The sequence below is a fragment of the Rhinatrema bivittatum genome, chromosome 12, assembly GCF_901001135.1.
Source record: "Rhinatrema bivittatum chromosome 12, aRhiBiv1.1, whole genome shotgun sequence".
Classification (NCBI taxonomy): Eukaryota; Metazoa; Chordata; class Amphibia; order Gymnophiona; family Rhinatrematidae; genus Rhinatrema; species Rhinatrema bivittatum.
The window spans coordinates 19,760,418-19,785,705 of NC_042626.1; the positions used below are offsets into that span (position 1 = coordinate 19,760,418).

The window sequence follows — 25,288 nt, forward strand, 5'->3', positions numbered from 1 at the left end:
TAAATTGTCAGACTAATATTCTGGGTATCTACCTCTATAACCACAACAATCACCCACTACAATCCTACTGCAACCCTCCATCCAATAGTGCACCCCACTAAGGCTCTTCTGGCCACTGCTGCAGCACACTGAACTTCCTATTCACTGATATACACCCCCTTCATGCTTGTCCTACAAGCCCAGTAGTTAGGAGAAACACTTTTTATTTTTTCAGTTCAGGTGTTTTGATTTGTGTCTGATTTTTGTTTAATGTTTATTTACATAACCAGAATAATAAAAATAAATAGATAATGAGCTCCTCCGTCCAATCCTCTTGAGTTGCCATAACAGCACAATGAATCTCCTCTGAGCCTGAGAGGTCTCTTATCTTCTTCCTGGGACCTGTCAGGTAGGGGCAGGTGGGATCCCCAGTCACTCCTAGCCATAGGGCTGGCTAGCACCATTTTCAAACTGGGATCCAGCAGGGCAGCAGCAACCTCAGGAAGGGACTAAGGGGGACTGCCTGTGGGGTTGGGAGACTAATAGGGAAGGTATGGGGTGGAAGTAATTTTGCTGTTTGGGTGGCTCTCGGTTTTCTTTTCTTGTTGACTTTCCAAAATGAAAATCAATTAAAAAAAAAAAAAAAAAAAGACCTTTTGGATATTTTTTTATTTTTAAATTGAAATGATGTTTTTTGTGGCATTTTTTCATTTTGTTTAAAAACGAATGCACATCTTATTCTCTACCATTTAAAGTAGGGGTTCTTAACCTGTCGTCCATGAACTGATCCAAAAGACATTTTGTATGTGTTTACATCCATTTGTGTGGGGAGGGGGCTATAGTTTTCATCAGATTCTCAAAGGTTCTGTGACTGAAAAAAGGTTAAGAACCACTACTTTAAATGAAGAGTTCAGGGTCTGCTGCATTACTGAACAGGGCTATTTGCTACGTTCAAAGACCGCTGCAGCAGAAGTGAGCTATAGCTGTTTCCTGAAGCATTGAAGATTTAAATAAACACTGGTGCTGCTCATTTACTTCAACCAACTGATCTATAACGGCAGCTGCTGTGTTTAGTCTGGCCCTTGGGCCAGACTAAACACAGCTGCTGAGGGAATTGTTTAAAACAGCCCTCAAGCATGAAGAAGGGGAGGCCTAGAAGCATTGAACTGAGTGCAGAAGGGGGCATATTAGTTGTTTGGAGGCTTTGTGAGTGTGGGCTGGGAAGGGTGAGGCTCTCTGGTCCAGGAATCCTTAACTCTGAGCTTGGGTCAGGAATCCCAGAACATAGAACTTCAGAGAGATGTAGTAAGTTTAGCTTTCACATCTAACCACTAGTTAAAAATAATAGTAGTTAACTTTTTAACCCACTTCTTTTTGCTATCATAATTAGGACATCTATTTCCTGAGCAAGAACCTCCCACCTAATGTGAGAAATCTGGGAGGCTGGCTTGGCTGCACTTTAGAAAGAGAAGCTGAGGCAGCAGGAGCCCAACTACCACTGTGGCTCTGTGCTACCTCTCTTTGCTAGCTCAACAACTCAACAAATGGGCTCAAAATGCTAAGACTGGCACTTCCTTTTGCTGTTCTTGAAGTGGGAAGTACCTGCTCCCAAGGTTTGAACCTGTTTGCTGGATACCATGCCAGCACAAAGCAGTTTTCTCTAGCTGCAGTGGGGAACTAGCTGTTAAGAATAAATGAGGGAGGAAGGCAGGCAGGAAGCAGCTGCTGGGAGGGGAGAAGAGAGACAAGAGACAGGTAGTAGGAAAGACAAAAGGGGCTAATGGCAAAACAATTAAGGGCTGCTGGCTGCAAGGGGTAGAAAATGTAGAGAGATGGGTAAAGAGAGAGGTGGGATGATATCTAGGAATAAAATTTGGAGGGGATAGGAGCAAGGGAAAATAAGAGGGAACTGAAAGATGTAAGAAGAGATGACAATGGGAAGAGAGATGGATGCTGAGAAATACGTAGGGAGGACAGATAACATGGGGATTGAACCCAGGATGGAAAGGGAAAAAGGACTGAAGAAGGGGGCAGAAGAGGACTGAGGGATGGAGTTGTGAGAAAGAGACGACCCTAGATTTGGTGGGAGGCAGGAAGAAAGTATTAAAATACCCAGTCTCAGTCATAGAGAGAACTGAAGCAGAAAAGAAAAAGGGAGAAAGACACCAGTGAGAATGAAGAGGTAGAAATGGAACCAAGAAGATAGCAATCACAGAGTGGAAAATTATTTTAAGTTTGGCAAGAATATCCTGCCTTTTTTGGAAATGGCTCTGTCTTTATCTGTAGTCACAGGAACAGTTTCTCCAAATTGATTTGTTTTGTGCACACCTTGACAAGGTGTGCACCATCAATCCTTGTGCATTTTTTTTTGGGGTGGGGGGGGTTATAATTTTATTGAAAATATGCATATACAACATTTGGTTTGAAAAGCGATGGACAAACAAGATGTATCTGTTGTATTTGAGGACGATAAACAGCTAGAACACACCATCTTACTTACATCTTACAATGCGCTCTTACTTGGCATTCCTGCAACACACACTAAGCCACTTCAACTCCTACAAAATGCCGCCGCTCGGATATTGTCAAACACAAAGAAAAGAGATCACATCACCCCCACACTTATTGAACTACACTGGCTCCCTATAGTCACGAATTCTTTATAAAACACTCTCGATCATACATAAGAGTCTAGTAAATTCCAACCTCAACTGGCTTAACACCCCCCCTCTTACCTCGTACCTCCAAGAGACCTACACGCCCAGCTCTCCAAGGAACACTCCGTGCCCAATCTATTAAATCTTTTAAACTCTCCTCCACTATTAACTGAGCCTTTTCTCTTGCCGGCCCCACTATATGGAACTCACTGCCCCATGATATCCGCATAGAGACCTATACCCCCACTTTCAAAAAGAAACTTAAAACATGGCTCTTTCAGCAAGCCTACTCCATCTCACCCCCTATTACATAAAACCCCCCTATGAATGTTATACTGATATCTTGGTATGAACGCCTTTATGTCTGATGATTTTGTACTTTGCACTTTCATGTATATAGTTATAGTTATATTCCATAGCATCTACCCATTGATGCCTGTTATATGTAAGGGCTCCTCCCAAAAATTTATTTATATGTTGCCTAGTTCATCGTATTATATTATGTTATCTGTTATATGTACGGGCACTGCCCAATGGTTTTTTGTTCACTGTGAACCGATACGATGTGCGAACGGATATCGGTATAAAAGAAATGTTAAATAAAAAAAATAAATAAATAAATAATCTGCAGCTCCTAGATGGAGGAGTAAAACCTCCTCCATCTAGGAAATTCTCCAAAATGGATTAAAAGAGTAAACACAAGCAGAAACAGGTCAGGATGGGAGGCTGACCCCAAAAGGGAAAATCCCAAACTCGTTTCCCATAAATGGAAAAATAAAGGTACAGGAGCTAGAGAGTCTCAAGGCTTAACTAAACTCCATACCTTGCTTAACTGAAACTTGGGTTTTATAATTTTATTGAAAATGTGCATATACAACATGTGGTTTGAAAAGCGATGGACAAACAAGATGTTTAGTTAAGCCAAAGATTAGAGGAATCATTCGAAGAGGATGTTGTCCATTGCAGAAAATAAAAGGAACTGAAGGTAGTAAGAACTGTGTATGCTGCTGAGTCAAGTGAACGATACTTGAGTGGAGAGTGCCCATCTGATACTAAATAGGAGAGCTAAAGCATGACAGAAGACTTCAGGAAAGATATGAAAATTGGGACTGTGTTTTATTGGGACTTGATTCTAACCATCCTCGAATGGGGTGAAGCTGAGATCAAATTAGTTCAATCCTCTTTTAGATTCCTGTCAATATGGGAAGATTTAAGTAATCTGAGTAATTGGGAAAGAGAAAAAGTGTCAATAACAGGCCTTCCAAGGATTTAAGAAACTTTGCTAGAGCAGTAAGGGCACAAGTTTATTAATCTTTCTACTGTCCTATTTATTAACTTTATTTGAATAAGAAATGAAGCTGTACCTATTCTTCAGTTATGTAATCATAGGGATGTGCATTTGTTTCTTCCATTTTGGCAGGTACCTGCATGCCTTGCTTAATTTTAGGATACACAGGAAAAGAGTATGTATGTATTTTTATTAATGAGATACACACATACTCTCCATTTCTTTGCGTATACTAGAAAGTTGTGAGGGTATGCCAGTATCTGCTGAAAGGGAAGAAAAATACACATGTACACCCTATCAACCCTGCTTCAGTGTGTTTTGTGGCTGAAAAGACATTGCTAATTTAATAGTGCTGTTTACAAGGACAGAGTGGGGCTTGTACTAGTAGTACAAAAGGGTCTTGGAATTTACTATTCCCCCTCACTGGGAGCCATGAAACTCAGAATGTAAATATTGTCTGCGGAGAAACAGAGTTAAGAGGAATTGTGTGTTAAAAAGGGCCAGCTCTTTTTTTTTTCCTATGTGCCCGTTAAAGGAGCTGTGTTGCCCAGGGCTTACATTCATTTCCTTCTTCAGTTTTATCCTTCACTTGTTTTTAAGATGATGTCACGGGTATGAATAGAGTATTTCGTTCTGGAAGGGCAGGGGCTGTAATATGCTATGCTGCCTACTAAAAATCTCCTTAAAAATTGCTCCTCTTTGGTCGCTCTGTAGTACTAGACTGTTTTTGGTTTTTTTTTAACCATGTTCCTTAAAGGAAAGCCGAGACAAACGTTAGCCCAATTTTCATTTTTAACAGTGATATTATATTGAGCCTAAGGGCAGCAGCCCAAGAGAGCCGGAGAGCGGCAGCTAAAGCGCCAGAATGAGCAACCGCACCAAACAGCACCTTGTGGTATGGGGCACACGCCACTGCGGCGCTGGACAGGCAGCCAGCAAAATGCAAAAATAGGGCGGTAGCCGGAAATAGTGAGGGGCGGGACGAGCTTCACTGCCATTCCCAGTATTCCTCAACAGTGACCCGGAAACGTGTTGCTTTGCTGATGAAAGGCAGGCGGCGGCGCGTGCTCGCTGAATATGTCTGCGCTGTTGCCAAAGCGGCTCAAAATCGCGCAGTCTGCACAAACACATTCACCCCCACACAACGAAAACAAACGCTCCTCGCTCGTGTGTAAAATAACCCAATCTTGTCTATACCAAAAGGGCGCGCAACGGGGACCTGGGGGTTCGTCATTTCCGGCGCGACGCGCTGAACTGACGTCACTAGAGCCAAAGTCTTCTACCTGGTCCCCAAGGCGTCTGGTTGTTTTCCTACGCTTTGCCTGGTGCTGTGCGCTAATTGGTTCCTCCATAGCAACCCGCAGAGGGAAGGTCCGGCTACTGAACTGTGGGGTCCCGGAGGTGAGTGTTCGTCACGGCGGTGCTCGGGGCATTCTGCTGTCGGCGGTGCTGCTTTGTGCTGGAGAAAGCAGAGCCACGGCCCCACAAGGTGCTTGGACTGGAATCGCTAAGACCGGAGTGGAGTTGTACCCTAGTGATCAAAGCAACGGGCCCCGAACCAGGGAAGCCAGGGCTCACGTCCCACTCAGGGATTGCTCAAGGCAAATTATCTCTCTCTAGAGCCAACAAACAAATGCGGGGAATCGCTAAGAGCAGGTCTGGTGCAGGTAGGTCGTCCTGAGCTAGCGTTGCACTGGCAACTGTGGAAATGCGCGTCTTTGAATCCATGCATGTGACTTGGAGCCAGCTATACAGACTAAATTTTAGAACGGGTCATGTGTTGGGACAGGGTACATGTTTCTTTTCTTACATATAGATGGCTGAACAGGCACATTCTCTCATCTAGGAGGAAGCTTTTTAATTCCCTAAGGAATAACACAAATGCAGAGTTTAAAGTAGACAATTGATCAGTGACTGAGAACTTTTTCTATATTGTTTATTCTCCACTCCCTGCAACGCCAAAGTGCTGAAGTATAGGGAGATCTCGTTTTTAAACGGCTAGTTTAAAGAGGTGTTCCACACTTTTTCCCACTTCTTATTTTAGTGTTGTTGGTATGGCACCTGGAAAAGGCAGCAAGAAAGAAATTCTGATCCTGCAGTGTGAATGGGGTTCCTGTGAATGTGTGAGCACTAGCATGGAGGATTTTTGTAATCACGTCTTTGAACATCTGCAGCAACATCTAGAAGGGGATGATGAGGAAGAGCTGGACTCTCAGGGTGAGTAGGAACTGATGCAGTAATCTTGCACTGCAGACGAAGGGAGAACTAGTGTTTGATAACATAAAAGGTAGCCTCCTTATGGCATTTTAGCCTATAAAAGAGTAAGTTAGCAGACAGCCTGCCTTGATTTTGGTCCCCAAGGAAATAAATTGGGGGCAAAGGGTTAGAGCCTAGAGTTGTGAAAAGACTGGATTCTGCTTGTAAAAAATGACCCTTTCTCTCCATTCTGTACTTCTCTTCATCTCAAAATCAACAGCTTATCTGGCTTTACTCATGAATGAATGTGACTGCATGGGGTTATTACCAGCTCCCCTTTATCTGTTCATATTTTGCCAGTTCTGATGCAGTTGCATTGGTTACCAGTGGAATTTCGAGTTCATTTTAACATTGGTCCATAGAATCCTTTACGGAGATTGCCCTGCCTGGTTGAAATTCTTAGTGAAGTTACATTGTCCTCCATTAAATCTGTAATTCCTATCCATTCCTGGCAGTAAGGAGATGTCTTGAACATACCACTAAGTGGGCTTTTGTGCAAATAGCTCCCAGCCTGTGGAATTCTGTTCCTTTTGGAGTCGCACTTGATTAGAGATTATAAATCTTTTAGGAAAAGACTTAAAACCTATTTGTTTGAAAATTATTTAAAATATTTTTACAATGTCTGCTATTGTGTTGATGTATTTTGATTGTTTTTGTAAACTGTTGTGATCTGTTTCAAACAACTTGCTTGGTAATGAATATGAAATACAGATATTTATAAAATAAAAATGTTAGCCTGTGTGTGCTTTCTCTGTGTTTGATGTAGAAGAATTTTCCTGCTTGTGGCAGGACTGTGGCTTCGGTTCCTCTGAGAGTTCAGCAGACCTGACTCGCCATGTGTATTTCCATTGTTACCATACCAAGCTGAAACAGTGGGGGCAGCAAGCCCTGGAGAGCCAGCCTGACCTTGGACGCTGTCTCTTGGACTTTCAGAGCAGGAACATTATCCCTGAAATCCAGGAGAACTTTGTTTGTCTGTGGGAGCACTGTGAGGTGAGTGTCCCATGATTGGGGGACATCTAAGACCATATGCGGCTGTGTAGAGCTCTGGCCATTAGGAGTTGAGCAACTGTAGAATGTACAGGGATATGGGCATTGCTTGATAGCCGCTGAGCCTTCTCAGGGTCTCCAGAAGTTACTTCCAATCTCTATTACTTATCTATATGACTTGTAGGAAATTTTAAGTTTATTGAAACTGATTGTACCATCAAAACTAATAATCTAAACAATCTCTGCAGTAATTCTGAAGTTCTAATTTTATTTGAATTTTAATTTTCTGAGATTTTTCTTACTAGTAGTATCTCTGTGTTTCTTTGGCATCCTACCCAGGATTTCTGTTTTCAGGGGTATCTTCACTCCAGAATGAAGTTATACAGTCACTGTCTCAGTCCACTTAAATATGTAGAAATCAATGTCAGCAAAAGTTTTTTATGGGGCTACCCATTTTTGATCAGCTTTTTAGAATTATAGTTCTTTATTGGTTCATGCATAATGCTTGAACTTTATTTCTGCATGTTTAGGGGGGCTCAGTGTGCTGTGGTGGTCAAAAGAACAAACAATATTAGGAAGGGAATGGCGAATAAAATGTGCATGTCATGCCTCTGTATCGCTCCATGGTGAGACCGCATCTTGAATACTAAGTGCAGTTCTGGTCATTGCATCTCAAAAAAAATATAGGTGAACTGGAGAAAGTACAGAGAAGGACGACCAAAATGATAAAGGGCATGGAATGGCTCCCCTATGAGGAAAGGCTAAAGAGGTTAGGGTTGTTCATCTTGGAGAAGAAATGGATGAGAAGGGGATATGATAGTCCACAAAATCATGAAAGGACTTGAACGGATAAATGTGAATCAATTATTTATGAAAATTAGCAAGTAGCACATTTAAAACAAATCAGAATTATTTTTTTCACTCATTGCATGGTTTAAGCTCTGAAATTCTTTGCCAGAGGATGTGGTTAAGGCAGTTAGTGTAGCAGGGTTTAAAAAAGGTTTAGATAAGTTCCTGAAGGAGAAGTCCATAAACTGCTGTTAATCAAAAAGGAATAGCCACTGCTCGTTACCAACATTAGTAGCTTGGGATCTATTTAATGTTTGGGTACTAGTCAATTACATGTGACTTGGATTGGCCACTGTTGGAAATAGGATACTGGGCTTGATGGACCCTTGGTCTATCCCAGTATGGCATATCTTATGTTCTTATGGGAAAGAAATGATTCCTGAATTCAGAAATGGTTAAAGAAGAGTCAAAATACAGGCATTCTATGAGGAGATATTTGCCCGAAGGAATATGCACCAGAATACAGTATTCATAGTGTTCAGAGAAGGGCTGACTGGCTCTAACATCTTTGTGACTGGAGAGCAGATATCTTATTTTTGTGGTATGGAAATAAAGAAGAGCTCAATCTGATTTCAATAGCAGGCAAAATAGTGGAAACACTTTTGAAGAAAGAATGTAATACCTTGAAACAGGTAGACTGTCCTAAAAACCTTGGTTTCACAGGAAGGAGGCACCACCTTATCAGGCCTTTAACTGTTCCTCATAGAAGACTGATAAATAATAAACTAAAATCTAGGAAGGATGGAAAGTTGTTAACTGATCTTCAGGGGTGGGGAATACTCTAGTGGGGGTGGGGGGTTGCCAAGGCCATTACAATATCTTTATTAGCAATGTTGTGCAATCATGTGGAGGAACACTGCCTGTTCACACCACTACATGACCCATCTCCTTTGCTGTCCCCAATCCCCACTCTACAATTTACTCACAGAACTCTCATGCCCCCATTCCCAAGGCTAGAGTCCAGTTACTATGTGCCCTGCTTACTTTATTGCTGCTAAAACAGAGGGTGGTGCAGTTTCTAGACTCCAACGGGTTATAGGATTCAAGGCAGCGTGGTTTTACTAGAAGTAGGTCTTGTGATTTGAATCTAATCAACTTCTTTGACTGGGTGACTAGGAAGTTAGATCAGGGGAGAGTGTTTTAGATGTAGTGTACTTGGATTTCAGCAAGGCCTTTGACATGGTTCTACGTAAGCAGCCTACAAATAGTGTCCTAAGTACGTGCTCAGACATGACTGACTGACTGGGTTAGAAATTGGTTGAGTGAGGGGCGAAAAAGCATTGCGGTAAACATAATTCACACCAAGGAAAGGGGGGGGGATAACAATGGTGTGCTGTAAGGATTGGACTCTGGTCCGATTCTCTAACATTTTTGTTAGTGATTATTGTGGAAGCTTGGGCTTTTTGCAGATGGTACCAAAATCTGCAACAGGTTAGACATTCTGGAAGGGTGGAGGATCTGAAGAATAGAAACATGACGGCAGAAAAAGACTGTATGGCCCATCCGTCCAATTAATTTAGCATTATAATTCTCAAAACTTCCTTAAAGATCCCATGATTTCTTGAATTCAGATTATGTTTTTATCTTGCCTTTCCTCTAGAGCAGTGGACCCAGCCCTGTCCTGGGGGCCTACCAGCCAGTCGGGTTTTCAGGATATGCACAATGAAAATGCATGAGAGAAAATTTGCATGTTATGGAGGCAGACCTTCTTTTTGAAATATTACCCAAGAAATCAAAGCTTTGCTGTCAACACCATTCATGCAGCCATATGTTTGTCTGCAGTATGTCTGTCTCTTCCTCTGTTTTAAGGCAATAAACAACAAAGGGACAACCTTGTACCGTGGAAGATTTTATTAAAAAAAAGCCCGACTCAGGCCAAGTTTCGCCAATTAAGGCTGCATCAGGGGCTAAAAATTAAAAATCAAAGAAATATTCTTAAAACATCACAAAAACTATTATATGCCATTGCCTCAGGTCACAATTCATGGCTATATGGAATTATATATTCTATATTATAAAAATAAGGCAAACACAAATTTACATAAAATATACATAATAAAAAAACTTTGTAACAATACCTTACATACATAATCAAAACAATTCTTAATACATAATCTAAAAAAGGTTTTCAAAATATAATCATTTCTTATCGGGATTAAAATAGATCCATAGTTCATATCTGTAAATTTCATATTAATGATTAACCTTATATAAAAAAATAATTAATACCTAAGGAAAAGTGATTACCTTAGTGCTGCAAGAAACTCTCACTGCTGCATAAGTTGATATATCAATCTAGGTATTGACTTTATGTCGTCACCAGTTTTGAAAACATAGAAACAAATAAAGCTAAATAGGAAAAATAATATAAATGTTGCATTTTTCAGCAGTAATTTCAGCAGTGAATTAAAATAAAACAGACAAATGCTTCATATAAATTAAAAGTAAACCCGCTATACTTATTAGCTTTATATAATAATGATATAAAAAGTATACAGTCATTCTACAGCAATCATGCTAGATCCCGCTGCTAACAGCATTTGTCCAACTATATTTCCAAAAATAAACCTAAATTTATTCAATACTGTACAATGACAAACTGAAGGATAGTGACGTCATATCCTTATTCAAGGCGTAGAAAAAACTTAAAACCACTTAATGATGTAAAAATTTCTACATAAAACAAAATGCCATTAAATCCTTGGTATTAATTTTGAACCGAGCGCACGGCTATAATAATCTACTTTATCATTCAACGTTTTAAATTTTAAATGCCATTTAAAACGTTGAATGTCTGTTTTATTTTAATTTACTGCTGAAAAATGCAACATTTATATTATTTTTCCTATTTAGCTTTATTTATTTGTTTCTATGTTTTCAAAACTGGTGACGACATAGTCAATACCTAGATTGATATATCAACTTATGCAGCAGTGAGAGTTTCTTGCAGCACTAAGGTAATCACTTTTCCTTAGGTATTAATTATTTTTTTATATAAGGTTAATCATTAATATGAAATTTACAGATATGAACTATGGATCTATTTTAATCCCGATAAGAAATGATTATATTTTGAAAACCTTTTTTTAGATTATGTATTAAGAATTGTTTTGATTATGTATGTAAGGTATTTTTACAAAGTTTTTTTATTATGTATATTTTATGTAAATTTTTGTTTGCCTTATTTTTGTAATATAGAATATATAATTCCATATAGCCATTAATTGTGACCTGAGGCAATGGCATATAATAGTTTTTGTGATGTTTTAAGAATATTTCTTTGATTTTTAATTTTTAGCCCCTGATGCAGACTTAATTGGCGAAACTCGGCCTGAGTCGGGCTTTTTTTAAAATAAAATCTTCCACGGTACAAGGTTGTCCCTTTGTTTATTGCCTTGGCTACGTGGGACCGCCTTCCGATTTGTTTTATTGGATCTTTCTCTGTTTTTACATCTTGCTGGAAAGATAAACAAGGGTACCACCTGTGCCCCTGCCTCTTTTGCCGTCACTGCCAGTGCCATGTAGTCCTTTTTGATCTACTCAGGGGCACGCATTGCTATTTCACTGGTGCCTGCAGGGATTAGCAGCCTGAGGTAGCAATGAGAGAGCCTCTTTTACAATTGGTTGTGAGTTCCTGGCAGGCAGCACGCTTCTCTGGATACCATGTCTGGGGCTTTCTGTGCCAGGTAGAAGACTCCTTGGCATCGATCCATTCTCCTCTGCGTCGTCATACCTGGAGCGCTCCACTTCCTCTCTTGTGTGTGTTGCATGTGGTTTCTAGTAGGGTAAGCAAAACCCATACATGTATAAGGGACTGCAAGCAGAGAGCATGCACTTGTTGGTAGGAGATTCATCTGCGTCTAGAAAGGAGGGGAGGGAGGAGTTGGGTGAGGATTGCCGTAGAGTGAAGCTTGGGATGGGGTTGGCATAGTGGTTAGAACCATGGAAATCGGGGTTCAAATTCAGTTTCCCGCTGACTCTTCTTGTGACCTTGGCCAAGTCACTTTATTTCCTGTTGTCTGTGATACCTACTTAGATTGTAAGTTATTTGGGACAGGGCTCATTGTACCATAAGCGGCATGTATACATTCAGCAGCACTATAAAAATAAGCATTATGTATTGGAGGGTAGGTTTGGCAGTGTAATCAAGGGAATTGGGGGTTAGGGATTTACGATTACCTCTAGCTTTGTGTCTGCTCAGTGGTGGGGGAGGGAGGCCTCTTAGGGAAGTTTGGGATGTAGGGTGGGATGGAATGTTTTATTCATCACATCTGTGTGTCCCACCAGAGCTCCTTTGATAACCCAGAGTGGTACTATAGACACGTGGAGATGCATGGCCTGTGTTCCGGGTATAAGGCCTCAGTTATCTTCTGCTGCTGGAAGGGTGAGTCTTGAGATTTTTATCCCGTTTTTGTTGTGATGAGTCTGTGTGAAGTGCCTGTTCATAAGGGAGTAACATCAGGAAATATTCCTTCACGGAAAGGACGATGGTTGCATGGAGCAACTAGTCTGTCAGTATCTGAGGCAAGAACACAGAATTCAAGAACGCCCAGGATAAGTACAGAGAATCCTGGTTTTAGGGAAGGGAAAGCCAGAGATCAAATGGGGTTTATACCGAATTGCACTGGGCAGATTGGATCCCTATATAGTAATATAGTAGATAAAGACCAATTGGCCCATCCAGTCTTCCCTATCCATACTGTACAGACATCTCCAGCTGCCAGCCAGAGAGGTAGGATATTGCTCTATATTCAACTTAATTCTTGTTTCACTCGGTTCTGTACTGTCCTGCCAGACCTGACCCATTTGGTTTCTGGGGCTTTGCAGCCTGCTGGTACCAGCTCTCCATCCCTTTGCCTATAGTATCATTGGTCGATTCGTGCTTCCTTTCTCTTGCCATCAGTTCTGTCTTTCTCTTCTCTGATCTCTTCTTCATGGAATAGACTTAGTTTTTGGGTACTTGCCAGGTTCTTATGGCCTGGATTGGCCACTGTTGGAAACAGGATGCTGGGCTTGATGGACCCTTGGTCTGACCCAGTATGGCAATTTCTTATGTTCTTATGTTCTTCCCGTATATTCTCTATCTGCATACTTATGGAAGAGAGGAATACACAGGGGCACAACTAGCTTGCATTTCTAGTATCTAGTATTTCTAGTATTTCTAGAAATGCATTTCTTGCATTTCTAGGTTTTACTTCTTGTTAAACTTTTTATCTCTCCTCTAACTCTAATCCCAGTTAGAATAACCCCTGTTTTATTGTAACTTTTTCTTCTATGCACTTGTTATACTTTTGTAATGTATACTCTTACGTTTTAGCTATGTATGTTATAATGTATTGCTCACCCCTTGTTTTATGTAAACCGACATGATACGAACTTCCGTGAATGCCGGTATAGAAAAACACAAATAAATAAAAATAAATAAGTATCTGTGTGGCAAGGAACGATCACTTTGGCTGCAAAATGCCTTCCCCAGAACAGAGTTGCTTTAGCAATCTGATCACCTGGACCAGAAGGGTCCCCTTTTCCTGGAGAGTATATCTGAGTAGCCCCTATCCCTATCCTCGGAGATGCCGGACATCAGCAGTATTTATCTGGAGAGATGTACAGGTGTTCCTCTCCATCGTGGCTGTAAATTTGGCTACAGTGACCCTGAGTGATATCTGTTTGTCTTATGCCTCTAAGTTTGAGTGAGCAACAGAGAAGCAATCTAATAGTACAGTTAAAGGAAAAGGAGTTTACAAGAGGTAGTGTTGAGAGGGGAAGAACTTATTTTCTGAGTTCACTTTTTGGTACTTTTGCTTGCATGTCGGCTCGTCTTAGGGTAGAGTATGAGTGCATCTTTGAAACTGTGCCTGCGAGCAGCTCTAATCCTTATGGGAAGAAGTCAGTTTGATACCAGCTCTGGCCATCTTGCTGCACTTGCATTTACCTTTGCATCTTGTTTTTTCTGCCCAAGGTCAATGGTCTATGCAAGAATATAGAGTGAAAACGGTTTTATACGCCTTTCATCTAAACTCATTCATTGTACAGATAGTCTGTTCTCCTGTTTGTCACCCTCCTCCAAAAAGAACTCAGGACAGTGTACAATAAAGTAATATATAGAGTAAAACTAAAAATGCAAAAAAAATCATAGCAGGAATGTCATCATTACATAAATACCACTTTAAAACAATCACAAGCCTCCGTCCTCACTCTTGCTGGGCATAAAGCCAATGCTATACATTCCCTTCTTCTTTCACTCCAATGATGATAAAAACCTATCGTATCCAACCAATGGACACACCTCAACATGCTCTACAAATGACCTTCTGTCTCCCTCCTTTCCCCACCAGCTCTTGAGCACTCTAAGGGGTAAACTCCCTATGTCAACAGTGTTGGCTTCTTGATAAAGCTGTGCAAGCAATAGGCGAGTGATGCCGGGCACAGGTGGAGGATAGCACTGTGAGGGCCTAGTCCCAGATCTGCACACAAGCAGCTCAGGTATGATGGTCACTCATTGACCTGCAACAGCTGCAGTGTTTGTATCCTGCCCAGATGATGGGACAGCATTACTCTCCAGCATCGTTTATGTATGTCTTTTTTAAAATTGTACCCCATTCTTCTCACAGAGAGAAAAAAAATCGTAGCATATATACGCTGAAGTTACAAAACTAGAAACCCAATAAAGTAAGTAACCAAAGAAGGGACAACTGATATTCATTAAATACCCGCTGGCTTACCTCAGTATTTGGTTTCAGACTTTGCCTCACAACCTGCAATGTACTGTACTGCTCTGATCACCATGAACAAACGACTGCCAACATTGACACAGAGACCCTCGGTGAAATGCTGGTATTTGGTCAGTCACAGTTGACTGAGGATGGAGCTGGTTACACATGTTACTGGGCTGGCCATTCAAAATCTATTAAAAGATTTTCCACAGCAAGCAGGAGTTGATTTTGCCATCAAGGCATCACTGGTGAATGTTGAGTCACTAGTGTATGTTCGACACTGTAACTTATCCTACTCCATGGAAAATGTCCCATTATTATTAGTGCATATGCTGAAATCATGTTGGCTTTTGACAAAATCAAAGATGAGTTCTCCGATTTCCTGCAATAAATCATCTCTCTTGTATAATCACAAGCTGCTTGTGCTAGGAGATTTTAGTGCACACGGTGAACAAGATTCCAGCACATAGGCGAGAGTGATCGGGCATGAAGATGTAGTTCATCTTTTCATTCCTTTTCCAAGCATTATCACATGGAGGTGAGAGCTGGAGAGCATGCTTCTTTTGCTGAGCAAGTTTTAAGAGCAGGGTTGACGGTGCCTCTCCCTATACTGGATTAGCTTGGGAACATCCCATTCATCTGGGTTGGTCTGACTGGATGAAAAGAAGGTGAAATGTATTCCTGTCTAATAATTTCCATTCCTTGAATCTAGTCAGACTGGTCCAGAACCCACCCTGGCGGACTGCTAAATATATTTGATTTTCTTCAGTTCTGTAAGACGAGCAGTGCTCCATGGAGTGTGACTCCTGGTAAGCAGGTAGGCTAAGAGTCAGAGTTCGTATATGGTTCTGTTTTGTTTTCTTTGTTCTGGAAAGCACTCTTGTTGTAAGGGGTGTAAATTGTTTAAAAAGTTAGCTTGTTACAGGTAATACTGGCAGGCTGAGGTCAGCACGGATGCCTATGCAGGATGACGACAATGAACCTAGGAGTAACATAGCAGTTAGAGCAGTGGGGCTGAGAAGCCAGGGTTCCTGCTCCTTGTGACCTTGGGCAAGTCATTTCACCCTCCATTGCCCAAGGTCACAAGGTACAAACATATAGGGCTTGACTGCCTAAGGCTTTTCTCCCATTTTGTATCCTTAGGGAAAACTGCAGCAAATGAGGCCTTTAGATTGTGAGCCCACTGGAGACAGGGAAAAGACTTACTTACTGTACCTAGATGTATTGCACCTTGAGCTACAATGAAAAGGCGAGAGCTAAATACACTAAATAAATAAATAGACCTCTTGATCTCTGTCGCCATCTTCTGGTCAGGGGACATAACCCATTTGTCTGGACTAGTCTGACTGGATTCAGGAAAAGGAAATTATCTGGTGAGAATAAATGTCACCATTGCTAGTAGAAAGAGAGAAGCAATACTAACTGCGTAGAAATATCTGGTGAGACAACATCTTCAATGTTGTGTTTTAGTTTTGGAGACCTCATCTACAAAAGGACAGCTCAGAAAAGGGGCTCCAAAATGGTGCATGGCGTGCCTTCTAAGCATCATATAAAGAGACTTGGAAAGTTAAAGATGTGCTTGCTAGGAAAAAAAGGAAACAGGTTGATATGATACAAACATTTAAATATCTAGCAGTAAAGTTGCCAGGGGGGAAGCATTTACCATAAAATGGAAAGCTGAAAGGCAAGGGGGTCATAGGAGGCTGAAGGGAGGGACGCTCAAAAGGAATGTGAGAGAATCCTCTTTTCACTGAGAGGATAGCGGACACCTGGAGCAAGTTTCCAACAGAAGTTTTAGAAGCCCAGACAATTGCAAAATTCAAGCATGCATGGGACAGGCACAAAGGGACCTTAGTGGCAGAGCAAGGGAGGGAAAAGAACAGCGATCAAGGAGATTCTGTGCCAGCACACTAAGCAAGTAGAAAATGGGCAGAGCGGGTTGTGCGCGTTATCTGCTGACTAATGTCAGGCTCTCTCTTCCAGACTGCGACTGCTCATTCAAAGGCAGATGTAAGCTGCGAGAGCATCTGCGCAGCCACACGCAGGAGAAGGTGGTATCCTGTCCCACGTGCGGAGGCATGTTTGCCAACAACACGAAATTCTTTGACCACATCCGCAGACAGACAGCGCTGGACCGTAAGTGTGCTTTTTTTTTTTTTTCTTTCTCTCTTGCATCTTTCTCTCCACTCTATTTCTGCGCTATTTATTGACCTGACATTTTGCACTTGTGCAGTTCAAGTGATACACGAAGGGCCTCATTCATCAAAAACACAGGGAGAGAAAACCCTGAATGAATCAGGCCCTAAGCGATGAAAGGAAGATAGTATGGAAATACAAGTGAGAAATAAAGCCAGTTCTGATGGCTCACTATAGTCTGGTCGGATATCATTTCTGGCCTGCTCACAGGATACCACATTCGTGTGCTGCTATAGCTGCTGTTTCCTCGGAGGGTTGGACAGTTTTTCCTGCTCATTCTTTTGGGGGAAGTGTTGTAGTTTCTCTGTCAGCTTGTGGAAGAATTCATCTCTCATATCTTTGTATTTTTACGCAGTAAAGAAGAAAACACATTTGTTTCTATTTCTGGCTGCTTGGGGTTTCTGTTTGCATGTTTCTATTTCTGATTTGTGGTTGTGCAGTCTACGTTTGGTGAGGGTCTGTCTGTGGTTGCAGGGATGTAGAGCCCTCTAGCTTGTTTTATTTTGCAGTCTAGCACCTCTTTCTCTTCATTCCTGTGCTGTGCTTTCCTACTCCTCGTATGCGTGTTTCTATTTTTAATGCTTGCACTGGGGTGAAGGGATGCTCTCTCTCCGCTCTTTGTCCTGCCCTGTTAATGTGACGTCTCTGTTACAGAGCAGAGGTTCCAGTGCTCCCACTGTTCCAAGAGGTTTGCTACGGAGAGACTGCTCCGAGACCACATGAGAAATCACGGTTAGTGAGTCTCTCCCCCCCCCCCCCTTCTTCCATGGGTGGCACCCGACCTTGTGCTGTGTACGTGACCGCTGCCTCCTTTCCATCCTTCTCTGTTGAACAGTGAATCACTACAAGTGTCCCCTGTGTGACATGACCTGCCCCCTGCCCTCCTCGCTACGCAATCACATACGCTTCCGGCACAGCGACGAGCGGCCGTTCAAGTGCGAGTACTGCGATTACAGGTGAGGAAGGAGACGGGGAGAGGTCTGAAGGTAATGGAAGGAGGGGAGGGGAGGCAGATGTAGAGCTAAGGGGGAGGAAGGGGCTTCAGCATAACCCAGAGAAGAGAGAATGAGCTTCAGAGGTGTAGGAGGGAGGGGGGGTGCAGGGGTCAGAATGAGGGGAGGAGCTCCAGAACAGAGGGGGGGGGGGTGCAGGGGTCAGAATGAGGGGAGGAGCTCCAGAACAGAGGGGAATGGTTATGGAGAGTCTGAAACCTGGTGCTAGTGTGGGGGCAGCTCAGCTGATGCTTGGAGAACTCTTCTCTTTTGGGTTTAATGGGGGCTTTTTCTGCTTGACTTTTAGCTGTAAGAATTTAGTAGACTTGCGGAAACATATAGATACTCATAGCAAAGAAGCAACCTATCGCTGTGAGCTGGAGAGCTGCAGCTTCCAGGCCCGTTCCCTCTGCTCCATTAAATGTCACTACAGGAAGGTGCATGAGGTACGTGGAGAGGAAGCAGTTTTGGAAATCCTGGGAGGGGCTGGCTCTGTGAAAGCCCCAGCAGAGACAAAAATCCTGGGGAGGGTCGGTAAAAAAAACCGCTAAATCCGAGAGCAGAGAAGGCCGTAAGGCCCAGCTACTACCTGTTACAATACCAAAAGCGCCATTGTCCTTCACATCTGCTTATCCCAGGCTTTCTTGTTTTGTTTATACCTTCTCTGTCTTCACAGGGAAACAGTGGGTATTTCATGCTTCCCTGATGAAATATTTTCCAATAGTGCTACCGAGACTGACCCCTTCTGAGCCTCATTTCATGCCCTCTTGCTCTCTTTTCCACTGAAAAAGCGCTAGTCCCTAAAGTGCCGTATTTCCTGGGAGGGGCGGTTCCTCTGTGGAGTGATTGGATATTATGCTTAGAGATTAATGCTGTACGGATGATAACTCTGGTTCCAACAGGGGGACTTTCAGGCCAGGTACAAGTGCCACGTCTGTGAGAAATGTTTCACCCGTGGGAATAATCTGACCGTACACCTGCGCAAGAAGCACCAGTTCAAGTGGCCTTCGGGACACCCCAGATTCAGGTACAATTTCCCCCCCTCCACCATCGGCAGATCATACTGCCCTCGCTCCCACATGCACCCTGCCTAAAATCAGGTACAGCACTCGCTCCCTCCCCACTCCATTCACTCTGGTCTAGAGCTGCATTGGCTGTCCCGCTCCCCCCCCCTCCCCACTCCATGCGTCCTCAGTCAAAACCAGCATTCATCCTGCTTCATGAAAGTTCCTTTCCCCTCTCTGCTCGGAGCCCCACTGTCTGCCCCCAGCTTCTCGTCTCCTTCTGTCTCGCCATGCAGGTACAAAGAGCATGAAGATGGTTACATGCGACTGCAGCTGGTGCGCTATGAGAGCGTGGAGCTCACCGAGCAGCTGCTGAAGGATCGGGAGAGGCAGGACCCAGAGAGTGAGTGCCTGGGGCTGCCAGAGGGCGAGGGGAGCCTTCAGGGAATCATCCTTGAGCCCCCGGGCTCTGAGGATGCCATGGAGTCCAGCCCCATTATTCATGTGGTGAACAGCAGAAATGAGAACGGGCATCATGAGACGGTCTATTATGTCCATGCCAACACTTCAGTAGCAGCAGATGGTGATGATGCTGTGCAAGACCAGGAAAATGCCATGGAACGACTGCAAAAAACAGCAGAGGAGCTGGGCATTGAGACGGAGTAACGAGCGAGGGCATGGACATCTGTTTTTGGGCTGAGGGAGCTCATGGCAGTCTGGAGAGGGAGACTACAAACATGGGTGGAGAAGAATGAGGAGGTTTTTTTGTGAGGTGGGAAAAGGGAGGGCATGGCAGTCAGTGAGGAGGGAGAGAGAGGGCATGGTCATTGCTACTGAAAGACAGGTAACAGCAACAGAATTGCTGAGATTGGATGCTTCCTCTCCCTTTCATCATGCTATGTAGAGGACATTGAGAACTATTTTTGTGCATAGTATTATAGGATTCTGAGTGAATAAAGATGTTTTTCTATCGTGCTCGGAGTTCCTGTTTCTACCTGTGAATATACTAAATAGATTCATCTTTTTGTAGCCCTGGGGCTAACCAATCTGTCTTTCTGTTAAATGGAAAGTCTCATACAAATGGCAAAACGGATCATTTTATATCCTTGAGCTTCTGTTTGGCCCTTTGTTAACTTTGCTTGTTTTTGAAGCCTCTTTTTAGTTTAAAAAAAAAAAAAAAAAGTCAAATTTTGAAGATGACTGAAATGCAGACAGCAGATGGCTATTTTTGAAACTAAGAACCTCAAACTCCCATGATGCCCTGCACGTTACTTTCGGAGAGAAACCCTTTTATAAGGGAGAGTGCAGGGCCCTAGAACAGTTAATGTACAGTGTTGGAGATGCAGTTACTATGGCAGAGCAGGGCCCTCCAAGGTGCGTGATCCTGGACAGTTGCCTCTTGTTTGCCACTCCCTAAGGACAGCCCTGGGTGCAATAACTGATGCAGGAAAGGATGAAATCTTGCACGTTTCAAGTGGTTTGTTCAACTAAGCCAGGCAAATCATGGGATTTGAATTTCCCACCATGCTAACCAGTGCAGATTTATCTGGGCACGTTTTAACCAGATAAAACTTAGGAGAGGTTGGGGGTGTTTCAGCTTGGATCCACCTTAGCTGGATGATGCCGAGGCAGCATGGTCTAACCAAAGGTAGTCTTGCCAGACAAATCTGATCAATTTCTTTGAGTGGATGACCAGAGCGTTGGATCGGGGAGTGTGCTAGATATAGTGTTCTTAGATTTCAGTAAGGCCTGTCTTTTTCCAGTTATATTCCTCCTTTCGTGATATTTCAGAGCAGATTACATTCAAACACTATATAAATACTTCCCTATCCTGAGGGGGCTGATAGCTGTCTACCTGGGGTTATGGAAGTTGAAGTGACTTACCCCCAAGGTCACAAGGAGTGGCCGTAGGATTTGAACTCTGGCTTCTCTGGTTCATAGCCGGCTGCTTCTTACCACTAAACTACTCCTCCACTCATGCATGGGGACCTTCATTTTCAGTTTTTATTGTAATTTTCTTGGGAAGTTCAATGCTCTAACAAGAAAAGTCAGTGGAAAAATGACTTGGATGTAACACACTGGTAGAAAAATGAATTTCTCAACTGGATTTTTCTATTTCTTTTTTTTGTTATAACAGTGAAATTTCCAGGCAAAATAAAAACTGAAAATGAAGGTTCCTATGCATAGGTGAATACCCTTGGTGAGGACAGGGTTAGAAACTAGTTGAGAGGGAGGTGAAAAAAGGGTAGTGGTAAACGGATTTCGTTGTAAGTTGAAGGATGAAACTAGTGGTGTACCACAGATATTGGTCCTTGGATAGCTTCTTTTCAACATTTTCATAAGTGATATTGGAAAAGGTTTGCCTTTTTGTGGATGATACCAAAATATGCAACAGAGCAGATACTCGGGAACGTGTGGAAAACACGAGGGAGGAATCTAGCAGGCTTAAGGAATGGTTTAGAGCAGGCGTTGATAACTCTGGACCTTGAGAGCCACAAACAGGCCAGGTTTTCAAGATAGCCACAATGAATATGCATGAGATAAGATTTGCCTACAGTGGAAGCAGTGCTTGCAAATGCATATTCATTGTGGCTATCCTGAAAACCTGGCCTGTTTGAGGATCTCGGGGACCAGAGTTGGTCACCTCTGCTCTAGAGTTTGGAAGCTAAGGTTTAATGCTAAAAAATGCAGTCATAACATTTGGGCTGTAAAAACCCATGGGAATAGTACAATATAAAGGATTAAATTCTATGCACAAAATAAGAGCAGAATTTAGGGCTGATCGTATGTAATGATGTCAAGGTAGCCCAAACAGGTAGTTAAGGTGACACCAAAAGCCAGAATAATGCTTAGGTTCATAGGGAGAGGAATGGTCAGCAGAAAGGATGATACTGCAGCTGCATAAGTCCCTGCTGAATTTCAGTTGGAATACTGTGTGCAATTTTGGAGATTGCACCTTCAAAAGGTTGCAAAGCAGCTGTAGTCTGTCCATAGAGTGGCTACCAAAATGGTCAATCTTCATTATATAGCATGTGGGGACAGACTTAAAAATCTAAACATGTTTACCCTCGAGGAAAGGCAAGATAGGAGTGATAATGGTAAAAAAAATATGAATACAACCCAGATATCCATGCACAGTGGAAAGGAAGCTCTGGAACGAGGGCTGATGGGATGACTAAAAGGGGCTCAGTTGTATTCTAAGGAAATTATTTCTTGTACCGACTTGGTGGATGCATATAGCACAGCCTCTCGGTGGAGGTGGTAGAACGTAGCAGTTGTTATGGATGGGCAGACTAGATAAACTTGTTTTCTGCAGTCACCTTTCTATGTAGTGGATTTAATTACCTGCCTTTCCTAAGCTTACTTACAATCCAGATACTGGAGGTAGCTTCTGTTCTAGAAGGCTTACAATCTAGGTTTGTAGCTGAAGCAGTGACTTGCCCAGGGTCACAGAGAGCATCAGTTGGAGAGCATGATTTGAACCCTAGCTTTGCTGGTTTTCAGCCCACTGCTCTAGCCCCTAGGCTACAGCTCCAGCCTTATCCTGCTGTTGCTGCTAAGTGGACCCAGTTAGTATAAGCTCTGGGGAAAGGGACTTGCACCTCCTGGTAATTTGTTGTAGAAAGCTTGTATCTCTGACTCTCTCCTCTTCCTGCCCTGGCTAGCTCTCTGCAGTCGGGAGGGTCCCACCTTCACTCTTTACTAGAGAGAATTGCAGAAATCCCTACCCCACTGCAGAGAATCCGCCTCACTGTGCTGCATTTCTATTCACTATTTCTAATTCATTATCTGTTCCTGTGAAGAAGATGATATACTAGCTAATGAGCATGCTGCTGAAGAGCCTATTCCCATCTCTGTGTATGTGAGACATGCCAGGTGGTGGCTCGCTGTGTGAGAGAGAGATGCCAGAGTACGCCTGCCCATGGCTGTGAGTGAGAGACATGCCAGGTGGTGGCTGTGTGTGTGTTTACAAGAGAGATGCCGGGGAAATTTGTAGCCATGGTTGTGTGTGACACTAGCAACTTCTGTGCATATGACTGTGCGAGAGACATACCAGGTGAAGTCTGTGACTGGTGGGGGGGTCTCTGCACATTAGGAATGTGCATTTCTTAAACTATTTTGGTGGGTATGCACGTATCTTTCCGACTTTCCAGTACACGTGGGAAAATGGATATTCCTATTTATACTCCAAGTGGGTTTATGCATCCCTGCCAGCAGATGGAGACAGAGAACAAAACTTTGAGGCACTGCTTCACAACCGAGAGTGCCACCTGCAGTCCCTCACTATTTCTCTGTCTCCAGCAGATGGTAGAGGTGCAAACCTGCAGTCTAGTTTAAAAAAAAAAAAAAAAAGCGAGAGAAAAGGAACTAAGGAGATAAGACGTAAAGACCGGTGCTCCCCAAGGTGTTAGGTTCTTTCGTGGGCCAGGGTGAGCAGGGGAAATGGTAATCCCTAGCCAAGCTGGACCCTCAATTTCCAGGAGAAAGGAAAGCCAGGAGTACTGATTCCTTCGCTCCTCCTGAGGCCTTCTCACCGTCCCACCAACCTGATCAGCCAGTAGCAGAAAAATATATCTTCCCTTTTCTATCTGGGCTGACTTTAAAAAAAAAAAAAAAAAAAAAAAAAAAGGTATTTTTCTGAGAGCAGGGCTTCAGCCGCCTGTGTCAGTGCGGCTGCAGTCAGATATGTCGCTGCAGTAAGCTTCCTCGGGAGGTGAGAGAGAAGCGCGTGGCTCGGGTGCGGTACCGTAGTGTTTTCAGTGCCGACTTATCTTTGCGGCAGGCTGTGGCAGAAGCAGGGGGCCTCCCGCGTTGTGTGGGAAAGTTTGTCAGGCGATCGTGCCTTGATGGGGCCTCTTTGCGAGTCCCGTTCTCTAGAGGTGAAGGGGCTTCCGCGGTCATGCCCCTGGGGGGGGGGGGGGGGGCAGAGAAGACGGATAGCCACGTGGCCTCCACATGGCAGGAGGCCTGCAGTTTGTTAGGGACTTCAGTGATTCCCCTCCCCCACTATTTCCAGTGCAGCAAGAGCCTGTAGAGAACAAAGAAGGTGCAGGGGAGTCAGGAGAGGACGCAGTGGAGAAGGAAGCCGGTGCGTCTGATGACTTTTCCGTGGATTTTGTCTCTCTGCTCCACCGAGGCCTATCTGGCTAAGAGGGAAGCAGCGAGTAAGCGTTCAGCCACCCAGAAGTCTCAGCACTCGGCTAAGAAGCCTACTGCAGAGGCGCAGCCCAGGTGGGGGTGGGGGGGGGATTCTTTGGCTGCTGAGCCTGGGACGCCCGGTGTGGGTGGAGGAAAACACCACTGAAGACTCAGAAGGAGGGAAGCCCCACAGGAGGACCCGGGCGCTGATCCTGCCAGTGCCCTGGCGGCTGGTGAGCCTGAAGCGGAGGTGGTTCCTACCGCAGATGGTGGTGAGATTGTTCCATGAGGAGCTGCAGCCTCTCATTCCCCAGGTGCTGGAAGAACTGGGGTTCAAGGTTACGCAGGAGCATTCGGACAAAGAGGGGGTGCAGCCGGTACTGGACGAGCTGCATGGACCGCCAAAGGCCGAAGAAGGTGAAGAAGCTGATCGCCCTGGAGTGGGAGCTCTGAAAGGGGCTAGGGCTATGACCAGGCTGTATCCCCTGCCGGAGGAGACCTCGGGGGGGGGGGGGTTGGAGACTTCCAAAGGTGGATGCGGCGGTGTCTGCAGTAACCAAGAAGATGAAAGGATGTCCAGGATGGGAAGCTAGAGATCCTGTTGAAGAGGCTGTTTGAGCCTTTGAACCGTGGTCTGTGCTAGCCTAATGCAGAGAGCTTGTTTCTGCTGGGTGCGGCAGGCATAGGCGGAGACGGCTGGAATCGGCGGAGGCCCCTGCTAAGAGGCTCGGTTGGGGGCGGCCTATGTGGCGGATGCCCTGTACGATATGGTTCGGAGGTCGGTCAGGAATATGGTGTCCACGGTAGCTGCCTGGAGCCTCCTGTGGTTGCATAATAGGGTGGTGGATGTGTGGTCGAAAGTGCTGCTTTGTAATCTCCCCTTCTCAAGGGAAAGCTGCTGTTTGGAGAAGATCCAGAGAAGCTAATGAAGCATTATTTAAATACCCATGTGCTCTCTGTTTCCTGCATGTAATAGAAAGTGGGCCAGGTATGTGTGCACCCCTTGAAATGGATCTGATGAATGCACATCTCTGCTGCTTATTGCAAAGTGTGAGGCAGCAGCAGCCACTGCCCCTGGCTGTTAGCAATCTGCACCCATGCCCCAGTGGTGAAGGAGAGAGCCTGATACTGGAGTCTCTATCCTCCTCCTACTGCAGAGGATAATTTTCAGTTTCCCTCTTGAGCTTGTGCATGCATTTTCAGAGGGGACCTGTGTTTTTGGAAA

The 25,288-nt window shown here is 43.8% G+C and overlaps 1 protein-coding gene across 3 annotated transcripts; it reads left to right on the forward strand.

Annotated features, from left to right (window-relative positions):
* The first annotated feature begins 5,003 nt into the window (after positions 1–5,003).
* Positions 5,004–19,905, forward strand: HINFP (histone H4 transcription factor). Of its 3 annotated transcripts, none has more exons than XM_029572383.1 (10): positions 5,004–5,591; positions 5,969–6,141; positions 6,947–7,173; positions 12,307–12,403; positions 16,716–16,868; positions 17,583–17,660; positions 17,764–17,884; positions 18,228–18,366; positions 18,823–18,947; positions 19,221–19,905. In XM_029572383.1, the coding sequence occupies exons 2-10, from the start codon at positions 5,979–5,981 to the stop codon at positions 19,588–19,590; spliced, it is 1,473 nt and encodes a 490-aa protein (XP_029428243.1). In that variant the 5' UTR covers positions 5,004–5,591; positions 5,969–5,978; the 3' UTR covers positions 19,591–19,905. The 3 variants fall into 3 exon arrangements, with proteins under 3 accessions (XP_029428243.1, XP_029428242.1, XP_029428245.1); XM_029572382.1 differs by having other exon boundaries at positions 5,005–5,325; XM_029572385.1 differs by lacking the exon at positions 5,004–5,591 and having other exon boundaries at positions 5,983–6,141; positions 6,916–7,173.
* Positions 19,906–25,288: the final 5,383 nt, after the last annotated feature.